Source organism: Mobula hypostoma, chromosome 4, assembly GCF_963921235.1.
Source record: "Mobula hypostoma chromosome 4, sMobHyp1.1, whole genome shotgun sequence".
In the NCBI taxonomy this organism is placed as follows: Eukaryota; Metazoa; Chordata; class Chondrichthyes; order Myliobatiformes; family Myliobatidae; genus Mobula; species Mobula hypostoma.
The window spans coordinates 109,733,398-109,752,743 of NC_086100.1; the positions used below are offsets into that span (position 1 = coordinate 109,733,398).

Sequence of the window (19,346 nt, forward strand, 5' to 3'; positions counted from 1 at the left end):
CAATGCGGTTTCCTTGGCAACAGTGCCAATATGGTAGGTTGCTTTTTTTGTTAAATTCAATAGCAGATAGGTGATTGTAGAGAGAAGATATTTATGGTGGTGAGGTTTGGCTCAAGCTCAGGAGTTGTTTCAGCTTTCTATCTATCAGGAAAGGTTAGTAAAAAGCTGCTTCACACAGCAGTTTGTTAGAAATAGTGGCTATTGGTGAAATTTGTGTAGTTTAATGGGATCAGATAATTTGCAAAAAAAGCAATAAACCTAAACATGATGCTTTTTGAATTCCATGTCACTGACGAACCACTGTCGACTCTGTTGGCCTTTTGAAGAACTGATATTTATTGTAGTTTCTGAATGAATCAGCTGGAAGTATGAGTAGTCACATTCAACACGTATGCTATAGACTTGTACAGACAGAAAACTATGAGTTACAGCTCTCTGTTCTTTGGCTGACTTCTCATCTACATGTACATTTGAATGAAGTTTCAGTCATCAGGTTTAAAAAAAGAGAAAGGGGAGGAGTGAATAAAATTTTCATGCTTCTGAGGATTACTGGAGGAGGGGAATACTTATAAATGCATGCAAACAAGGAGAAAGCACACTTCATTCAGCAAAGAAAATGTTTCACTAAAGGAGCATTGAGAGACAGGACTGTAGGATTGTATTTGGAATTGCCTTTAACCACGGCATTAATATTTGAGAGAATCTTCAGAATTGCTATTCATCTAGATTCTTTTTAAACTTGCCAAATCTGTCACAAGGGTGTCAGGCATTTCAAACTTTCTTCGGCAAAGCCATAGACCCTGGTATTCCGAAGTAGCTGCACTTTACAAAAGTCTAGAGCTCCACAATCTAGTGACAAAAGGTTATTGGGAGACTAACAGACTATGTTCGTCTTTTTTCTAGAGTAGCTCTTTATCATTCTGCCTTGAAATTATGTTTAAGAAACAGTGAGCTCTGCAATTAGGCAAAAGTGACAGAGATTATGGTAGTATCATCTCTCCTAATAGTCATACTCTGTGCTGTGTTGCCATCTCCCAGTCTTTGTCTCGACTGGAAATGTTTGGATGGTTACCGTTTAGCTGATGATAACTTCACATGTGTTGGTAAGTCCACTTTTATTTTTCCTTGTGGACATTTTAAAAGTTAAATAACAAGTAATTATTTTACATCTTGATTACCATATTGTACTTTTTCTGAATTATTATATCTTCAATTAGGATAAGTTTATTTATATTTAATAGTTATAGAAATATTAAATATAAAAATACAGCCAGTGTGTAGGTAAGGTTTTTATTAATACAAAATTTATGCACAATTTATTTTTGATATTGAACATGTGTTTTAAATGTACTTGAAGTTGAATTGAAATTTTAAAATTTCAAAAGCTTTCTAAAAGATTTTCAGAAAATTTTGGTTATGCAAGTTCCTATGTGACTGTTGCTGTTAATGGGATATTTGCACAGTTTTTTGTGTAAACTGGGATTGTCATTGTTAAATATTAAAAAGAACTCTTCAGTTTAATTACTTGAAATGGGCAGCAAGTAACTTTGACACCTATTAACTGGGTAACATCTAAAATGCTCATTCTAGATTTGCAGCATTTCTTCTTTCTCTTTGTAATCTTCTTCTGCCCGTCGATATCATGCAAAGACTTAATTCTTCATATTCTGACCTATTGTGCACAATTCCCAGTGATGGTACAAGTATACTTTGGCTGTTCAGACCTTAAGTCTGAAATTCTATTCTGAAGCCCTCTTCAACTAGGATGGGATTCAAACTCACGACTTCCCAAACTCTGAGGCAAAAATGAAATCAATGAGACAAGTTTGAGGATAGTTGGCAAGCCTATTGTAACAAGTTCTGGTATATTGAATGCTACATGTGACTGAGCAGCTGTCTATGTTCTACTGTTGGGAACCTCCTTTCCAAGTAGAAGCTGATGAATCTGTTTCCTGTATCAAATGTAACATCTGTGATTTGAGAGGTAGCTATGGACACCTGCATGGGCCTCAACTATGCTTTCCTTTTCATTGGCTATGTAGAACAGTCCATGTTCAAGCCTTCGTCAGTAATACTCCTCAACACTTCCTCCGCTACATTGATGCTGCTTCATGCAACCATGCTGAGCTTATCAATTTCATCAAATTTGCCTCTAACTCCCATCCTGCCCTTAAATTCACTTGGTCCAACTCTAGCACCTCCCTCCTGTGTCTCAATCTCTTTGTCTCCGTTTCTGGAGATAAACTCTTGACCAACATCTTTTACAAACCTACTGGTTCCCAGGATTATCTTGACTACACCTCTTTCCACTTTGTCTCCTGTAAAAATGCTATTCCCTTTTCTCAGTTCCTTCATCTATGCCACACCTGTTCCCAGGATTATCTTGACTACACCTCTTTCCACTTTGTCTCCTGCAAAAATGCTATTCCCTTTTCTCAGTTCCTTCATCTATGCCACACCTGTTCCCAGGATGTGACTTTCCCTTCCAGGCCATCAGGGATGTCCTCCTCCTTCAAAGAACGGGGTTTGCCTAAGTGATGCTGCTCTCACCTGCATCTCCTCCATTTCCCAAAGATCCGCGCTCACCCCATCTTCCTACTGCCTTTACCTATCACCCCATGAGCCTCCAGATCCAACACATCATTCTATGCAATACCTACCATCTCCAAAGGGACCCTACCACCAAACATATCTTTACCCACCACCACCCCCCAACTTTTCACAGCAATCGTTCCCTCTGTGATTCCCTTGTTCATTCATCCCCCCCACTGCTAATTTCCCTCCCAGCACTTATCCCTGTATGTGGCCAAAGTGCTACACCTGCCCATTCACCTCCTCTCTCAACTGCATTTAGAGAGCCAAACACTCCTTCCAGGTGAGGCTACGCTTCACCTGTGAATCTGCTGGGATCATCTATTGTGTCTGGTGCTCCCAGTGCAGCCTCCTCAACATTGGTGAGACCTATCGTAAATTGGGGGACTGCTTCATCGAGCACCTCCGGTCCATCTGCCAAAAGCGGAACTTCCCAGTTGCCAAGCATTTTACTCCCAATTCCCATTCTCATTCCAACATGTCCGTCCATGGCCTCCTCTTGCGACATAATGAGGCCACCCTTAGGGTGGAGGAGCAACACCTTATATTCTGTCTGGTTAGCCTCCAACCTGTTGGCATGAATACCAATTTCTCTTTCTGCTAAAAAAAATTCCTTCCATTCTCTTCTTCTATTTACCACTCTAGCCCCTTGCCTCTTCTTACCTGCCTATCGCCTCCCGCAGCTCCCCTCCCCCTCCCTTTTTCCCAATGGTCCACTCTCCTCTCTTATCAGATTCCTTCAACCCATTATTTTTCCCACCCACCTGGTTTCAACTATCCCCTTCTAGCTATCCTCCTTCCCCTCCTCCCACCTTTTTATTCTGGTATCTTCTCCTTTCTTTCTCAGTCCTAAAGAAGGGTCTCAGCTTGAAATGTCGACCGCTAATTCACTTGCACTGAAGCAGACTGGCTGCTGAGTTCCTCCAGCATTTTGTGTGTGTTGCTTTGGATGTCCAGCATCTACAGAATTTCTTGTGTTCATGATCTATGACATACAGCACATTCAAAGCTTACCTGCAGGCTGATCTAACAGATCTCCATTGCTGTGACCTGGGTGGATCTGGTAGTGTAAAAGCTCCCCGACGATGTTCTTGTTCCAGATAATAACCAATATTTAGAGAAGCAAACCTCATCAGATATGCCCAGGTGCAGGTTTTAGGGATTGTAAGGTATATAATAGGGAGTCATTTGCTGTCTTCTAGTGAAAATGCTGATGTTGTCTAAGACATGCCCTGTAATAACACATAAGTTTCATTATGCATGTACTAAGTGAAGTCTGTTTTGCTCATGTGATGCTTCTTAAATGAGACTTTGTCCTCTTCACTGCAACAAATCCCATAAAATTTATTTAATGTCCTTAAGCCATCGCCTATTCATGATCTGAGTTTTATCAGACTAGCTCTTGAGTTTCCAGTGTTACATCTTCGTCGATGCACCTCATAGCTACTTCATATTGACTTGTGGAAGGCAAATATATATCTCAATATACCATAAACCAAGATGTATTGAAAAAAGTTATGCACTTAATTTGTAAAGGACACAAAGACATAGATATAAATTGTGCTTTCTTCTAGGGTTTCTGAAATTCCTCAGCTAAATATCTAGCAGGCAAGCAGAAGAATTCCTTTTGAAATTCACAAACATATGAAATTCATCACCTGACTGGCATACATAGTGGTAACTGTTTCTATACTGCTTTCTGTATTTCCTTCTCCTTAAGCAGTCCCTGGACAGCAGGCATGACCTGTCTGTACTTTCGCTGATGCTGTCTGGCCTGCTGAATTCCCCCAGCACTTGCTGTGTGTTGTATGAACTTTGGTCTTGTGGCTTCTGAGGTGATGAGTGATGAGGCCAATGTTGGATCTGCTGACTTTTCTACGGAAGGGGTAGAAGGTGTCTGATGAAGTGGCTGGCTGGGTGGGACATCTGTGAAACAGTTGGCTCCTTCAGCCACTTGCACAGTTCCTTTGAACGAAGTAAACAATAACATTTTGAGTGCCTTGTCTCCACTTTGAGGAAATATGGGCTGGGAATCCCAGTGAACTGTTGCATCTTGCAAGGTAGCGTCATGGTGCTGTCTATGTGGGCTTCACATGTTCTCCCCATGACTGTGCGGGCTTCGGCTGAGCACTCTGGTTTCCTCCAACATGCCAGGTTAATTCCTTAATGTTGGTTTCATCCACCATGTAGGTAAATGGTGAAATACTGCAAGGAGATTTTGTTGGCTTAAAATCATGATGGGCATAAAGAGGCTCCATGTGCATAGCTTCATCTTTTGGGCTGAGACCCTTCATTGGGTCTCTTCAATGGTCCTGATGAAGAGTCTCAGCCCAAAACATTGACTGTTTATCCCTCTTCATAGATGCTGCCTGAGCTGCTGAGTTCCTCCAGCTTTTCTTCTGTGTTGCAAACACAAGGAAATCTGCAGATGCTGGAAATTCAAGCAACACACACAAAATGCTGGTGAACGCAGCAGGCCAGACAACATCTATAGGAAGAAGCACAGTCGACGTTTTGGGCCAAGACCCTTCGTCAGGACTAACTGAAAGAAGTGATAGTAAGAGATTTTAAAGTGGGGGGGGGCGAGATCCGAAATGATAGGAGAAAACAGGAGGGGGAGGGATGGAGCTAAGAGCTGTAAAGTTGATTGGCCAAAGGATACAAGGCTGGAGAAGGGAGAGGATCATGGGATGAGAGGCCTAGGGAGAAAGAAAAGGGGAGGGGAGCCCAGAGGAAGATGAAGAGCAGGCAAGGAGTAATTGTGAGAGGGACAGAGAAAGAAAAGAGAGAGAAAGAAAAAAAAGGAAAGAATAATTAATACATAAATAAATAAATAAATAGATAGATAGATAGATAGATAGATAGATAAATAAGGAGTGGGGTAAGAATGGGAGGAGGGGCATTAACGGAAGTTAGAGAAGTCAATGTTCATGCCGTCAGGTTGGAGCCGACTCCACAGGTGAAGTGCCGTCTCACCTGGAGGGACTGTCTGGGGCCCGTGAATGGTGGTGCTGCCCTCTCCCCACCCTCCTGCCACCCCACTAGGGATAGGGTTCCCCTTGTCCTCACCTACCACCCCACCAGCCTCCGGGTCCAACATATTATTCTCCGTAACTTCCGCCACCTCCAACGGGACCTCACCACCAAGCACATCTTTCCCTCCCCCACCTCTGCTTTCTGCAGGGATCGCTCCCCATGCGACTCCCATGTCCATTCGTCCCCCCCATCCCTCCCCACTGATCTCCCTCCTGGCACTTATCCTTGTAAGCAGAACAAGTGCTACACATGCCCTTACACTTCCTCCCTCACCACCATTCAGGGCCCCAGACAGTCCTTCCAGGTGAGGCGACACTTAACCTATGAGTCGGCTGGGATGATATACTGCGTCCGCTGCTCCTGATGTGGCCTTCTATATATTGGTGAGACCCAACGCAGACTGGGAGACTGTTTCGCTGAACACCTACGCTCTGTCCGCCAGAGAAAGCAGGATCTCCCAGTGGCCACACATTTTAATTCCACGTCCCATTCCCATTCTGATATGTCTATCCACGGCCTCCTCTACTGTAAAGATGAAGCCACACTCAGGTTGGAGGAACAACACCTTATATTCCGTCTGGGTAGCCTCCAACCTGATGGCATGAATATTGACTTCTCTAACTTCCGTTAATGCACCTCCTCCCCTTCTTAGTCCATTCCTTATTTATTTATTATTTTTAATTTTTTTTCCCCTTTCTTTCTCTTTTTTTTTTCTCCCTCTGTTCCTCTCACTATAACTCTCCATCTCTCCATCTTCCTCTGGCCCTCCCCTCCCCCTTTCTTTCTCCCTAGGCTTCCCGTCCCATGATCCTCTCCCTTCTCCAGCCTCGTATCCCTTTTGACAATCAACTTTCCAGCTCATAGCTCCATCCCTCCCACTCCTGTCTTCTCCTATCCTTTCGGATCTCCCCCTCCCCCTCCCGCTTTGAAATCTCTTACTATCTCTTCTTTCAGTTAGTCCTGATGAAGGGTCTCGACGCGAAACTGTGCTTCTTCCTATGGATGCTGTCTGGCCTGCTGCGTTCCACTAGCATTTTGTATACGTTTCTTGTGTGCTGCTCTAGATTTCCAGCGGCTGCAGAAGCTCTTGCGTTTATGATGCATTGGAGACTGCATTGGTGGTATTTTTTTCAATGCCTTGAGATACCTGCTGCAGGTAGTCCATCTGGAGAAGAAAAGTGCTGATGCGAGAATGTTGTTCTTGGACTGCAGTTCAGCATTCAACATCAGAATTCCTTCCAGCCTTGACAAGAAGCTCAGAGACCTCAGCTTTCACCCCGCCTTGTGCAGCTGGATCCTGAACTTCCTGTCAGATTGCCGGCAGGTGGTAAAAGTGGGCCCACTCACCTCTGCTCCTCTGATCCTCAACACAGGTGCCCCTTAGGGCTGTGCGCTAAACCCCTTCCTTTACTCTCTGTATACTCATAACTGTCGCCGCCCACTGCTCCAATCTGCTAATTAAATTTGCTGATGATACTACACTGATCTCAAATAATAATGAGGCAGCCTATAGAGAAGAAGTCATCACCCTGACACAGTGGTGTCAAGAAAACAACTTCTCCCTCAATGTTGCAAAAATAAAGGAGCTTGTTGTGGACTACAGGAGGAATGGAGACAGGCTAACCCCTTTAGACATCAATGGATCTGGGGTTGAGAGGGTGAACAGCTTTAAGTTCCTCAACATACACATCACCGAGGACCTCACATGGTCTTTACATACCGGCTGTGTGGTGAAAAAGGCACAACAGCGTCTCTTTCACCTCAGATGGTTGAAGAAGTTTGGTATGACCCACCCCCAAATCCTAAGAACTTTCCATAGGGACACAACTGTGAGCATCCTGACTGGCTGCATCACTGCCTGGTATGGGTACTGTACTTTCCTCAGTCACAGGACTCTGCAGAGAGTGGTGCGGACAGCCCAGCGCATCTGTAGTTGTGAACTTCCCACTACTCAGGACATTTACAAAGACAGGTGTGTAGAAAGGGCCTGAAGGATCAATGGAGACCTGAGTCACCCCAACCACAATCTATTCCAACTGCTACCATCCAGGAAACCATACTGCATCATAAAAGCCAGGAGCAATAGGCTCCGGGACAGCTTCTTCCACCAGGCCATCAGAGTGATTAATTCATGCTGACACAACTATATTTCTATGTTATATTGCCTATCCTGTTGTACATACTATTTATTATAAATTGCTATAAATTGCACATTGCACATTTAGATGGAGACGTAACGTAAAGATTTTTACTCCTCGTGTATATGATGGATGTAAGTAATTAAGTCAATTCAATTCATTTCTGAGAGGACAGGACTTATTGCTGCCCAGTAGATATGCTTTATGCCATGTTTGAGATCATGATATAGAAATTCCTTTTTCCTTAATCAACCAAAGGCTATACTGACTTATTGAAGCTGATAATCATTTTCATTTTCAATGCCTGTCTTTGCTAAGAGCTATTTCTGGGATGAATTTCATGTTCCACAGCCTCATTGTGAATATTTATTATTGGCTGTTATTATGGTGCAGTGGGAGGCAGGCCAATGTCTTATTGTCTTATTGGTCAGGGCATGATGGGATACAGGGGGAGGCAGGAGACTGGGGCTGAGAGGGAAAATGGATCAGTCATGATGAAATGGTGAAGCAGACTCGATGGGCTGAATGGCCTAATTCTGCTCATATATCTTACGGTCTTATGTTTGTTTTGCACAAATATCGACTCTGAGGCCCATCCTCTCATACTTTTTACCTAAATAATATGTCTTATTTCATTTTGCCACTGGACTCTAGAGGTTTGGGTAGCTTTGTGCCTGATGTGTAATTGCTGTACAATGAACACCCCTTATTAGTTTTGAAGAATTCTCCAGTCTTGTGGGTAGAGGAATGCAAAATGGCAGGTGAATGGCAGAGCTTGCATTTATGACACTAATCTCTACTGAGATTGGATCTGACATCACTGCATGACAACCTGAAGAAGATAAATTGCTGTGAAAGCTGGACTTCAGGACACTGCTCAACACTTCCTCCTCATTGACGGGCTAAAGAGTGTTAGTGAGGCCATAAAGGGCAAGTTGTTGTACTGTTCCCTGCATTTCTCTTGGAGGTGTGATGCATGAAAATCTGAAAATGGAGAATAAATGCTAATCTTGTCAGCCACACCCAGTTCTCAAAATTGAATATAAATGTTAAAACAGTTGTCTACTGTGCCCTTTGGTGTGGAATTTACTGTTTAGGAGCAGCTCTTCAGCAGTTAACAGGAAATAGATGAACAGAATGACAGAGAGAAGGGAGACCTCACTCTAGTTACCAAATTGGACCTCTCTCCTGTCTTGAAGATGGTCATGATTACAGCGTTTGTGAGGTCTCCTGTTTTTTGAGGTTATGGATTTGTGACTGAAACACTTTGTTGTCAAGTTTTAAAACTTCAGCAGGGATACCTTCTGCTCCAAAAGGCCTTATCTTGTTTCAGTTAGGACATAGCTTTATTTTTAATCTTCTTGTTGGTCAGGAGGGTTGTCAGGGCTGGACAAAATAGCCCATGTGGGATGGAGTCCTGTGTGGTCACATGGAGGGGAGGGTTTGTTGAGGTTGGTAGTTGAAATGTTCCTTCTGCAGCTGTTGACTGTTCATCCTAGAGCAGTTCACCATTCTTGGCTCTCAGCTGGTTGGGACCTTGAGTGTTTGGGCCTTAGATAGCATTGACAGCACTGAAGAACCCAATCAGGTAATTGTTGTCTATGTTTTCCTGAGTTGGGTTGTGGATTTTCACCTCAGTATGGAATTCAGGATGTGGAATGTAAGGACCCTTGTGGACAACTCCAGCAGTTTCAGACATAAACGTTCTTCTGCTTTCTTAGATGAGGAAGCACCTTAATGCTGCTTCTCTGAGTTAGGCACAAGAGACAGTTTAAGGCCAAATTAAAGGCAAAGACAGTGGGGAGATAATTTTCTAAAGGGGCAAAACAGAAGAAGAATGTGGCCTGCATGAAATGCCATTCGCCATCATAAATGCTCTCGTCTATCACTTCAGCATCTCTCCTTCAGAGTTAGTGAAGAGCCTTAGTTCATTCTGACATGGAAGCACCTTGTCCATCAGTGCATGCAGCACAACTCTAAATGACTTCCATTCAAGCCAGAAAGAACCTCTATGACATGAAAAAAACTCTGGCCTGCATTCCAGAGCAGGCAAACTGATCTTGGGTGATTTCGCAAGATGGGAAAATACGTAACTGCCGAGATAGGGGAAAATATGCAACTGCCCAGCTTGCCACAAGTCACAAGGAAAGAATACGAAAGGCTAATACCAACCGGGTCCTTCTCCTGACAGGATGCTTGGAGCACGATCCTGTCATAATCCATACTTCGCTTTATGAGAGAGACTAGCTCCATGCCTCATGATCCAAACGCTGGCACCTGCCCGATTATTCCATCAGCTGAGTGAAAGGCCACAAAGATATTTGCATCATAGGTGCTATAACAACTCAAATGATGACTGGCATGACTCCGTATATTACCTGTATGAAACTCCCCCCTCCGAAACACCAGTGCCCACAGCAGCATTGCCCCAGGAGGGTCAGTGTCGAAGGGTTCCACAGAAGTAGTTATTTTGAGATATGGCCTCACAAACAAACTTGTCAACTTGAGCCCCAAGCAAAGTTTCAGACAAATAGAGCTAGGCTCACACAGCTCTGCATTAAGTGCTGCTGCAATGCAAAAGGAGCAATTTCTCTGTTTACAGTTGTAACCCACACGCTACCCTTGCTTGATGACTGCAGTGACTGTAAGGGCGACACAATAGCATAGTGGGTAGCACGCTTTACAGTTCCTGCAGCCCACGTTCAATTCCCGTCACTGCCTGTAAGGAGTTTGTACGATCTCCCAGTGACCGCATGGAATTCCTCCGGGTGACCCAGTTTCCTCCCACAGTGGGGTGATTGGTCATTGTAAATTGTCCCATGATTAGGCTAGGATTAAATCGGGGGGATTGCTGGTCGGTGACACTCAAAGGCTCAGAATGGCCTCTCTATGCCATTCCTCAATAAGTAAATCAATAAGTCATTACTAAAATATTATTTTGAATGACATCGGACACTTTTTTAAAAAACAAACCCTGACTTTCCATTCCACATTTTATGAAGTTACATTTGAAAAGTATCTAAATTTTCAGTCTCAGAGAAGTAATGAGATTTTTCCCATTCAGTTGAACAGAACAACTGCAGTAGAAGGGGGTGGATTTGAGCATTTCCCAAATACTTCCGAAAATGACTTCTGGTTTATTGGAGATTCAATGTAGAATCCACCCAGCATTTTTTCATACCTGATTTCACATGCGAATGCATTTAAGTTAGAATTCTCATTCTGTGTTTAGTTTCCTTACTGTGAATACTTGTTAAACGGCACTCTAAATTGCTCCTTTACAAAAGAATAAAGTAAAATTATATTGATTTTGCACTTGAACAATTTAGCAGTTTAAATTATTGAATGCTGACTATGTAAACAACTGCTTGCAGGGCATCATAGGACAGAGAAGAAGATGGTCACCAGCCACAAAGTTGCTTCCCTGCCAGTAGCAACAAGCTGTGAGCAGTTTGAAGCTTTCAGACCTTGGAGTGTGTTCATTTGCATAAACCTGTCAATGGCCCTTTCAATACTTCACACTCTATTCAGATTTGTAACACATCTATTTACCAATATAAGAAAGGCCAACCCAGAGGAGTTGTAGAGTTATATGCTGTGAGGTATTATTTATTTTTCTGTTTCGATTTCACTGTAATAAATGTTGCAAACCAGCGAGACACCCTGAAATCAGCTCTTATTTTACTAACATAATGTTGCTCTCCCTTTTAGCTTGACATTTCTATGACTTGTTATTTAGCTGGTATTTCCCAGACATCATTTTGTCTAACACTTACAGGGACTTTTTTATTCTATTGTGCCTTTGTAAATGAGGGCTGATTCCAGGCTGCATTTACCAAGTGTGTTTCCAAGCACAAACAAGGCAACCAGAGAATGCTCCACACTACAATTCTGTCCTCTCCGTTAAATGTCACCTTCCTTTCAATAAGTTTCTTCGGCTCTGGAATGGTTAGAATATTAATTACAGTGCCATTCAGGGAACCTACACTGTGAACTCATGCAAAGCTTTTGCTCATTTCGAATGCAAAATCTCCCGCGACATTGTAAAGATGTTATTGGGTCATCTCCAAGATTTTTAGTCTTTCATTCAAAAGAGTTTGTCAAGTTGCTGTGGATGGCTTTTGTTGGTCTGGCTCATTTCATGTTCGAAGCAATTTCTTTAGAACAAAATGTTGCTAGGTTAAATAAAAAGTGGGCCACAGCTAAGAATGATGGTTACTGTCAACCATCTCCCACCCCATGAAGGCTTGAGCATTAGACTGACTTGTATTTAGTATTTTCATATATCACTGATTTGTATAGTTGGATCTCTGTTAATTTTCTAATCCTTAGGGATCTTCCAGCATTCCGGAATGATGAGCGCTTTTAATTCCAAGATTTCAGTTTATTTTAGAGTACGAATGAACGTGCAAATGCTAAGCAAATTAAATAAAGAGCTGGGAGGTGTGGAGACAAAGTAATACAGATGAAGCCAAGAGGCCTCAATGGTGCTTCTGAAAATCCCATCACTTTTATGGATATGATAAGAGAAACTCCTTAGGTCGAGTATTGGCTAATGCATAGCTAATGAAAAATCAGAAAGGAGATAAACTGTTAGTTTAGCTGCTATACTGCTTTCTGCCAGTGAGTGTGAAAAATACATAAGTTTGTCAAAAAGTACAAAACATATATAAAAAGCATTGTTAAAAAAGTGGTTTCCAACAGTACAATAAATGTATCTATACCTTTAAGACTCATTTTTCAGGTTTTGAACTTACTAAGGTGTCCATACCAGAGAATGCAGTAGTTTGCACTTCCAAGTTGCAGGACTGAGTTTAACACTCTGATGCTTTTGATGTTTAGGAGGAAGAGATAGACTCACAGGCGAATCTGAAATTTTTGGAAATATCAGCTCTTTTAACCTAACCACAACATTTATGTGTCATTACCAAGTTACCTCAACAATTAGGCTTACTGGGCATACTGCTGACACATTCAACTCAGATTCAGCTTCACTGCATAAAGCCACATTTCTGACATTGCATCTAAAATTCTCAGGAGTTGTTTAAAAAAATAATGAGTGCATCATCATAAACATAAGAAATTCTGCAGATGCAGGAAATCCAAAGCAACACACACAAAATGCTGGAGGAACTCAGCAGGTCAGGCAGCATCTATGGAAATGAATAAACAGTTGACATTCCCGGCCAAGACCCTTCTTCAGGACTGGAAGGAATGGCGGGAGTTGCCAGAATAAAAAGGTGGGGGGTGGGGAAGAAGGATAGCTAGAAGGTGATAGATAGGTGAAGCCAGGCAGGTGGGAAAGGTAAAGGGCTGGAGAAGATGGAATCTGACAGGAGAGGAGAGTGGACTACAGGAGAAAGGGAAGGAGGAGGGGACCCAGGGGGAGTTATAGGCAGGTGAGAAGAGTTAAGGGGCAAGAATGGAGAATAGAAGAAGAGGGGAAGGGGAGGGAGAAGTATTTTTACCAATAGGAGAAATGGATATTCATGCCATCAGGTTGGAGGCTACCCAGATGGAACGTAAGGTGTTGCTTCTCAATCCTGAGGGTGACCTCATCGTGGCACAAGAGGAGGCCATGGTCTGAAATGTTGGAACGGGAATGGGAATGGGAATGAAAATGCTTGGCCAATGGGAAGTTCATCATTTGGCAGATGGAACAATATGCCACAAGGAGGCTACCCTCAGGGCAGAGGAGCAACAGTTTGTATTCCATCTGGGTAGCCTCCAACCTGACGGAATGAATATTGGTAAAAATTTTGTATTCCCCCCCTCCCCTATTCTTCTGTTTCCCACTCTGGCCCCTTAACTCTTCTCACTTGCCTTTCATCTTCCCTGGGTCCCCTCCTCCTACCTTTTCTCCTGTGGTGCACTCTCCTCTCCTATCAGATTCCTTCCTCTCCCGCCCTTTACCTTTCCTACCCACTTGGCCTCGCCTATCACCTTCTTTACCTATCCTCCTTCCCCTCCCCCCACCTTTTTATTCTGTCATCTGCCCCCTTCCTTTCCCGTTCTGAAGAAGGGACTCGGCTCGAAACATCAGCTGTTGTTATTTCTGTGGATGCTATCTGACCTGCCGAGTTCCTCCAGCATTGTGTGTGTGTGTTGCAATGGATGCACTATGCCTGCCGATTGATCCCTTCCTTCCTGGATGTCATTCCAGGGAAGTCAGGGCACTCGGAGTTCAGATTCATTCCTGCTGGGAGGAAGAGGCCTGCAGCCAGCACAGTCTCCATGGCAGCCAGCAGTGTGAATCTCCACCCCTGGATTCAGCTTCATAAGCACTCTAAAGATCTTATCAGATCCAGAAAGTTAAGCATGGTCCCACATTCCCCTACTCACTGAAGCACAACCCTCTCCCTTCAGCTCTACTTCACCAAGTCGTTCTTCAGGTTCCTACTCTCCAGGTTCAACCCTGAGCTGAACTGTTGTTCATGTGGAGTTTGCACGGTCTCCCTGTGACCACGTGGACCCAGTTTCCACCAGCATGCCGATCAGGAGCTTCAATAGCCACTGGAAGCTGCCACTTTTGTTTAAGTGTGCAGTAGAACTTGGGTGAGGTGACGGGAATGTTGGGAGAATAAAGCATGTTGGAGTTGTGAATTTGTGCTTGAAGGTCAGTGCGGACCCAGTAAACCAAAAGGCCTGTTTCCGTGCCATAGGACTTTCCGATCATTTCACAACACATCTGCCACCAGGATGGTGGATTTCCAAGTGCTAACAATGCTAACCTTTGTCTCCTGGAAAGATCCCGAAGTGCAGAAATGGAGGCATGGTCACCTTATCCTTGTCCTTGCAGCCAGCAAGGAGGTCAGTAGAATCTGCCAACACCTCACATGATATTTTGAGTCTCCTACAGATGTTAGAAATGTCCAGGAAAGTAAGCCCCTGCCTGCGGTCCCTGCTTCCTGTCTCACCATCCCCTATGTTGCGAGTAGCAGCAGGTAGGCCAGAAGACACCAGCTGCTTTTTCGGAGGCTCTTTGAGGCATCTTCTCCTCCCCAGCTTGCTGCTGGAACAGCACACGTGGTGAAGTGTTTTCCAGCCCTGCTCCCTGCAGTCAGTAACTGGTCAGGTCTAACTACGGCTAAACTGAACAGCAGAGTTAGTGAAGTTCACACCAATCCTATCAAGATTTTATCCACATTTTTCTTGTAAGGACCCAATGCAAAACTCTGCAAAAGGTTGTTGAAGAGTCAGTCAAGTCTGCAGCTGTGAGAATGTAGTACTTATCAAACAAACAGACTGCCTGCTGCACATCCCCTTGTTTTATGTGGCCCTAATGAACTTGAGAAGCCTGTGCACCCTGTTTCGAGAGCTTTCAGCATTTCATGTTTCCATGAACATAGCAGAGGCTATTCAGCCATTGACTTTGTGCTATCTCACATATCAATCCCCACCAATTTTCCCCGTTACCCATCCTCTTGATATTTCCATCAATTAAATGTTTGTCATGTTTAAGTTTGCTGATGACACCACCGTTGTGGGCCGAATCAAAGGTGGTCACGAATCAGCATTCGGGAGGGAGATTGAAAATCTGGCCGAGGGGTGTCATAACAACAACCCCTCACTCCGACCAAGGAACTGATTGTAGACTTCAGGAGAGGGAAACCAGAGGTCTATCAGCCAGCCTTCATTAGAGAATTAGAGGTGGAGAGGGTTAGCAACTTTTGATTCCTGGGTTTTAGAGGATCTGTGCTGGGCCCAGCTCGTAAGTGCAATTGCGAAGAAAGCGCAGCAGTTCCTCTACTTCCTCAGGAGTCTGCAGAGATTCAGCATTAAGTCTATAATGTTGACAAACAGCTATAGATGTATAATGGAGAGTATATTGACTGGCTGTATCACAGTCTGGTTTGGAAACACCAATTCCTTTGAAACGCCAATTCATTTGGTGGGCGACACGGTCGCATAGTGGATGACATGGTCATACAATAGGTGACACAGTAGCGTAGCAGTTTACGCAATGCTTTGCAGTGCTAGCAATAAAATCGATTGAGTTTCGATTCCCACCGCTCTCTGTTAGGAGTTTGTATGGTCTCCCCGTGATCATGTGGCTTTCCTCCAGGTGCTCTGGCTTCCTCCCACATTCCCAAAGATGTAACATTAGGGGTTTCAGTTGTGGCCAGGCTATACTGGCGCCAGAAGCATAGCAAAACCGGTGGGCTGCCCTTGGCACGTCCCCTGGACCGGGCTTGTCGTTGACGCAAAGGAGACATTTCTCTGTATGTTTCAATGTTTCCATGTAGGTGTGAGAAATAAAGCTAATCTTTATCAGGATCTCCGAGGCAGTTTCTGAGGAAAGAGGGACGTGTGCAAACAGGACAGGCTGCCTCTGAACCAGAAGATTTGCAGGATTTGTAGGGAAGGGTTTAAAATAATTTTCGCATTAAAATAATGGGACAGGGAGTAGACAGACAATTGCAGTCAAACATCGACGGAAAACTTAAACAATACAGCAGACGGAAACTTTGAAATGGCACGTGGGATAAACGCAAGGCAAAGTTAATGCAGGGAGCCAGATCAGTAAGGCAGATGAATCAGAAATCAGAAGCATGGTTTAGCACTTGAGAATTTGATATTGATGCTATCACAGAGACATGGTTGAAAAAAGAGCAAGACTGGCAAACCAGCTCAACACCCCAGCCTACAAATTGCCTTACTGTAAGACAACATGATTGAAGAGATCCACGAGGATGACAGTGCAATTGACTAATGAGGAGAGACTAGGTGCTCTGTATTTGTTTTTCTTTGGAGTGAAGGAGATTGAGAGAAATCCTGATACAGGTATAAGAAATTTGAGGGACATAGAGAGGGTAGATATTAGGAGAATATCCTCCCATGACAGGGGTATCTAAATTAGATCACATACATAGAATATGTATGTAGATATGTATGAACATAGAAATCTACAGCACATTACAGGCCCTTCGGCCCACAATGTTGTGCTGATCATGTAACCTACTCTAGAAACTGCCTAGAATTTCTCAACTGTATAGCCGTCTAGTTTCCTAAGCTCATGTACTAATCCAAGAGTCCCTTAAAAGACCCTATTGTGTTCGTCTCTACCACCATCACTGGCAGTGCATTCCATGCACCCACCACTCTCTGTGTGAGAAACTTGCCCCTGACATCCTTCTTGTACCTACTTCCAAGCACCTTAAAGCTATGCCCCCTCGTGTTAGCCATTTCAGCCCTGCGAAAAAAGCCTCTGACTATCCACATGATCAATGCCCCTCATCATCTTATACACATCTATCAGGTCACCTCTCGTCCTCCGTCATTCCAAGGAGAAAAGGTCAAGTTCACTCAACCTATTCTCATAAGGAATACTCTCCAATCCAGGCAACATCCTTGTAGATCTCCTCTGCACTCTCTCCATAGTATCCACATCCTTTCTGTAGTGAAGTGACCAAAACTGAACACAGTACTCCAAGTGGGGTCTGACCAAGGACTTGTATAGCTTTAACATTACCTCATGGCTCTTGAACTCAATCCCAAAGTTGATGTATTTAGAATAGTGTGTAAATGGTTTAGGGGTTATCTGAGGAAGAACAGCTTTTAGCAACATAATATCTGTAATCTGGAATGCACTGTCTGAGTGAGTGATCAGGGCAGGTACTCTCAAAACACTTGAGACATATTTGGTCGGTCATTATCTGCCACGTTGTATGATAGAGGTGATCATAGTCTTTTCATGACCATGATTGTCTTGGCCAATTTTTCTGCTGAAGTGGTTTGCCTTTGCCTTCTGGGCAGTGTCTTCACTAGATGGGTGAGCCCAGCCATTATCAAAACTCTTCAGAGATTGTCTGCCTGACGTCAGTGGTCACAGAATGAGGACTTGTGATAAGTACCAGCTGCTTTGACAACCATGCACCAACTGCTCCCATGGCGTCATGTGACCCTGATTGGGTGGTGGGGGGGGGGGGGATAAGCAGGTGCTACACCTTACCCAAGGGTGACTTGCAGGCCAGCGGAAAGAAGGAGCATCTTACACCTCCCTTGGTAGAGACGTATCTCCCCCCGCCACCCTTAAGAAGTACTGTATGAGAAATAAAGGCATAAATAAAGGATAGTGGGACCAGAAAAATGCTGTCATCCCTCTCTAAGCTGTTCCAATACCATTACAACTTCGGCATTCCCCAACAACATGAAAAATCATCTACAAATACAGAAAAAAAAACAAATCAATTCATAATAACTACTATGTGTTTAATTCTCTCACATTCATCAGCTGTGGTGGAAAGTATCATTGACAGGGCCACCGGCACCAATTACTCCCCAATAACCTGTTTACTGAAGTCCTCAGCAGGAGGACTCAGCCCCAGGCCTCAGCAGGACCACTCAGCCCCAGGCCTCAGCAGGACCACACAGTCCCAGGCCTCAGCAGGACCACTCAGCCCCAGGCCTCAGCCAGACCACTCAGCCCCAGGCCTCAGCCAGACCACTCAGCCCCAGGCCTCAGCAGGACCACTCAGCCCCAGGCCTCAGCCAGACCACTCAGCCCCAGGCCTCAGCCAGACCACTCAGCCCCAGGCCTCAGCAGGACCACTCAGCCCCAGGCCTCAGCAGGACCACTCAGCCCCAGGCCTCAGCCAGACCACTCAGCCCCAGGCCTCAGCAGGACCACTCAGCCCCAGGCCTCAGCAGGACCACTCAGCCCCAGGCCTCAGCAGGACCACTCAGCCCCAGGCCTCAGCAGAGTTTTGTTTCAAGTATGGACAAAAGAGCAAAATTCCAGAGGTTGGTTGAATGTGTCCGTTCTTGACTTTGGGGCAGCATTACAATTAGTGTGGCACCAAGGAGCTTTGGTAAAACCAAAGCCAAGAGGAAAACACAGCAATGATTTCAGTCACACCTTGCACAATGAAGGACAGTTGTGGTTACTGTCAATAGGAATGAGATGGATAGATATTTATTCCCATCTCAAACATGACAACTATGTTACGGTATGCCCCCAAGTGGGCCAGCCTCCGGGGTTTAGATGCACTGATTCCTCAGAGTGTCAATAGCTGACATAGTCCCTTTAAAGATTCAGGCTCGCTCCACTAATTAGTGGTCACGTTTAGATGCACTGATTCCCCGGAGCATCGATAGCTGGCGTGGACCCTTTAAGGATTCAGCCCCACTCTGCAAATTGGTGGATATGTTTTGGTTCCAGGATTTTAACACTTAAAGAGCACCTGAACACAAGTTCAGTGCTCCTCAGAGTTGGCCATACTATGCTTAATTATTCCTTATATCTTGTTAGAAAACATCACTCTGGGTTATGTAGGGTTTGTCCTCATTATGAAACAGTTGAACATATAATATTACAGTCTGAAGCATACAAGCTTGAAATAAATCAAATGTTGGCTTCATTACAACCTTTAGGGTGGGGGGGTTGATCATTTTCATTTAAAACCCTTATGTTATGTGAGTGACTTTAATTAAATTCACAGTATTGTCTTTCATTACTTACAATCTATAGGGCTGTTTGGGGGAATTTAGCTTTCATTTGAAAAGAGAAGTAGTAAGGGTTTTTCCCCCGAATTCTCTACAAAACACTCTAGTCCAGTCGGTGGCAGTAATGCACCTTTA

General features: G+C 44.1%; 1 protein-coding gene across 1 annotated transcript in view; it reads left to right on the forward strand.

The window, feature by feature from the left end:
* The first annotated feature begins 594 nt into the window (after positions 1 to 594).
* The window catches only part of egf (epidermal growth factor), a 155,585-nt gene continuing 136,833 nt past the window's right edge, over positions 595 to 19,346 (forward strand). Inside the window, exon 1 of the mRNA XM_063046350.1 lies at positions 595 to 1,103. Within this exon, the coding sequence (XP_062902420.1) occupies positions 983 to 1,103 (121 nt within the window). The 5' untranslated portion in view covers positions 595 to 982. The remainder of the gene's footprint in view (positions 1,104 to 19,346) is intronic.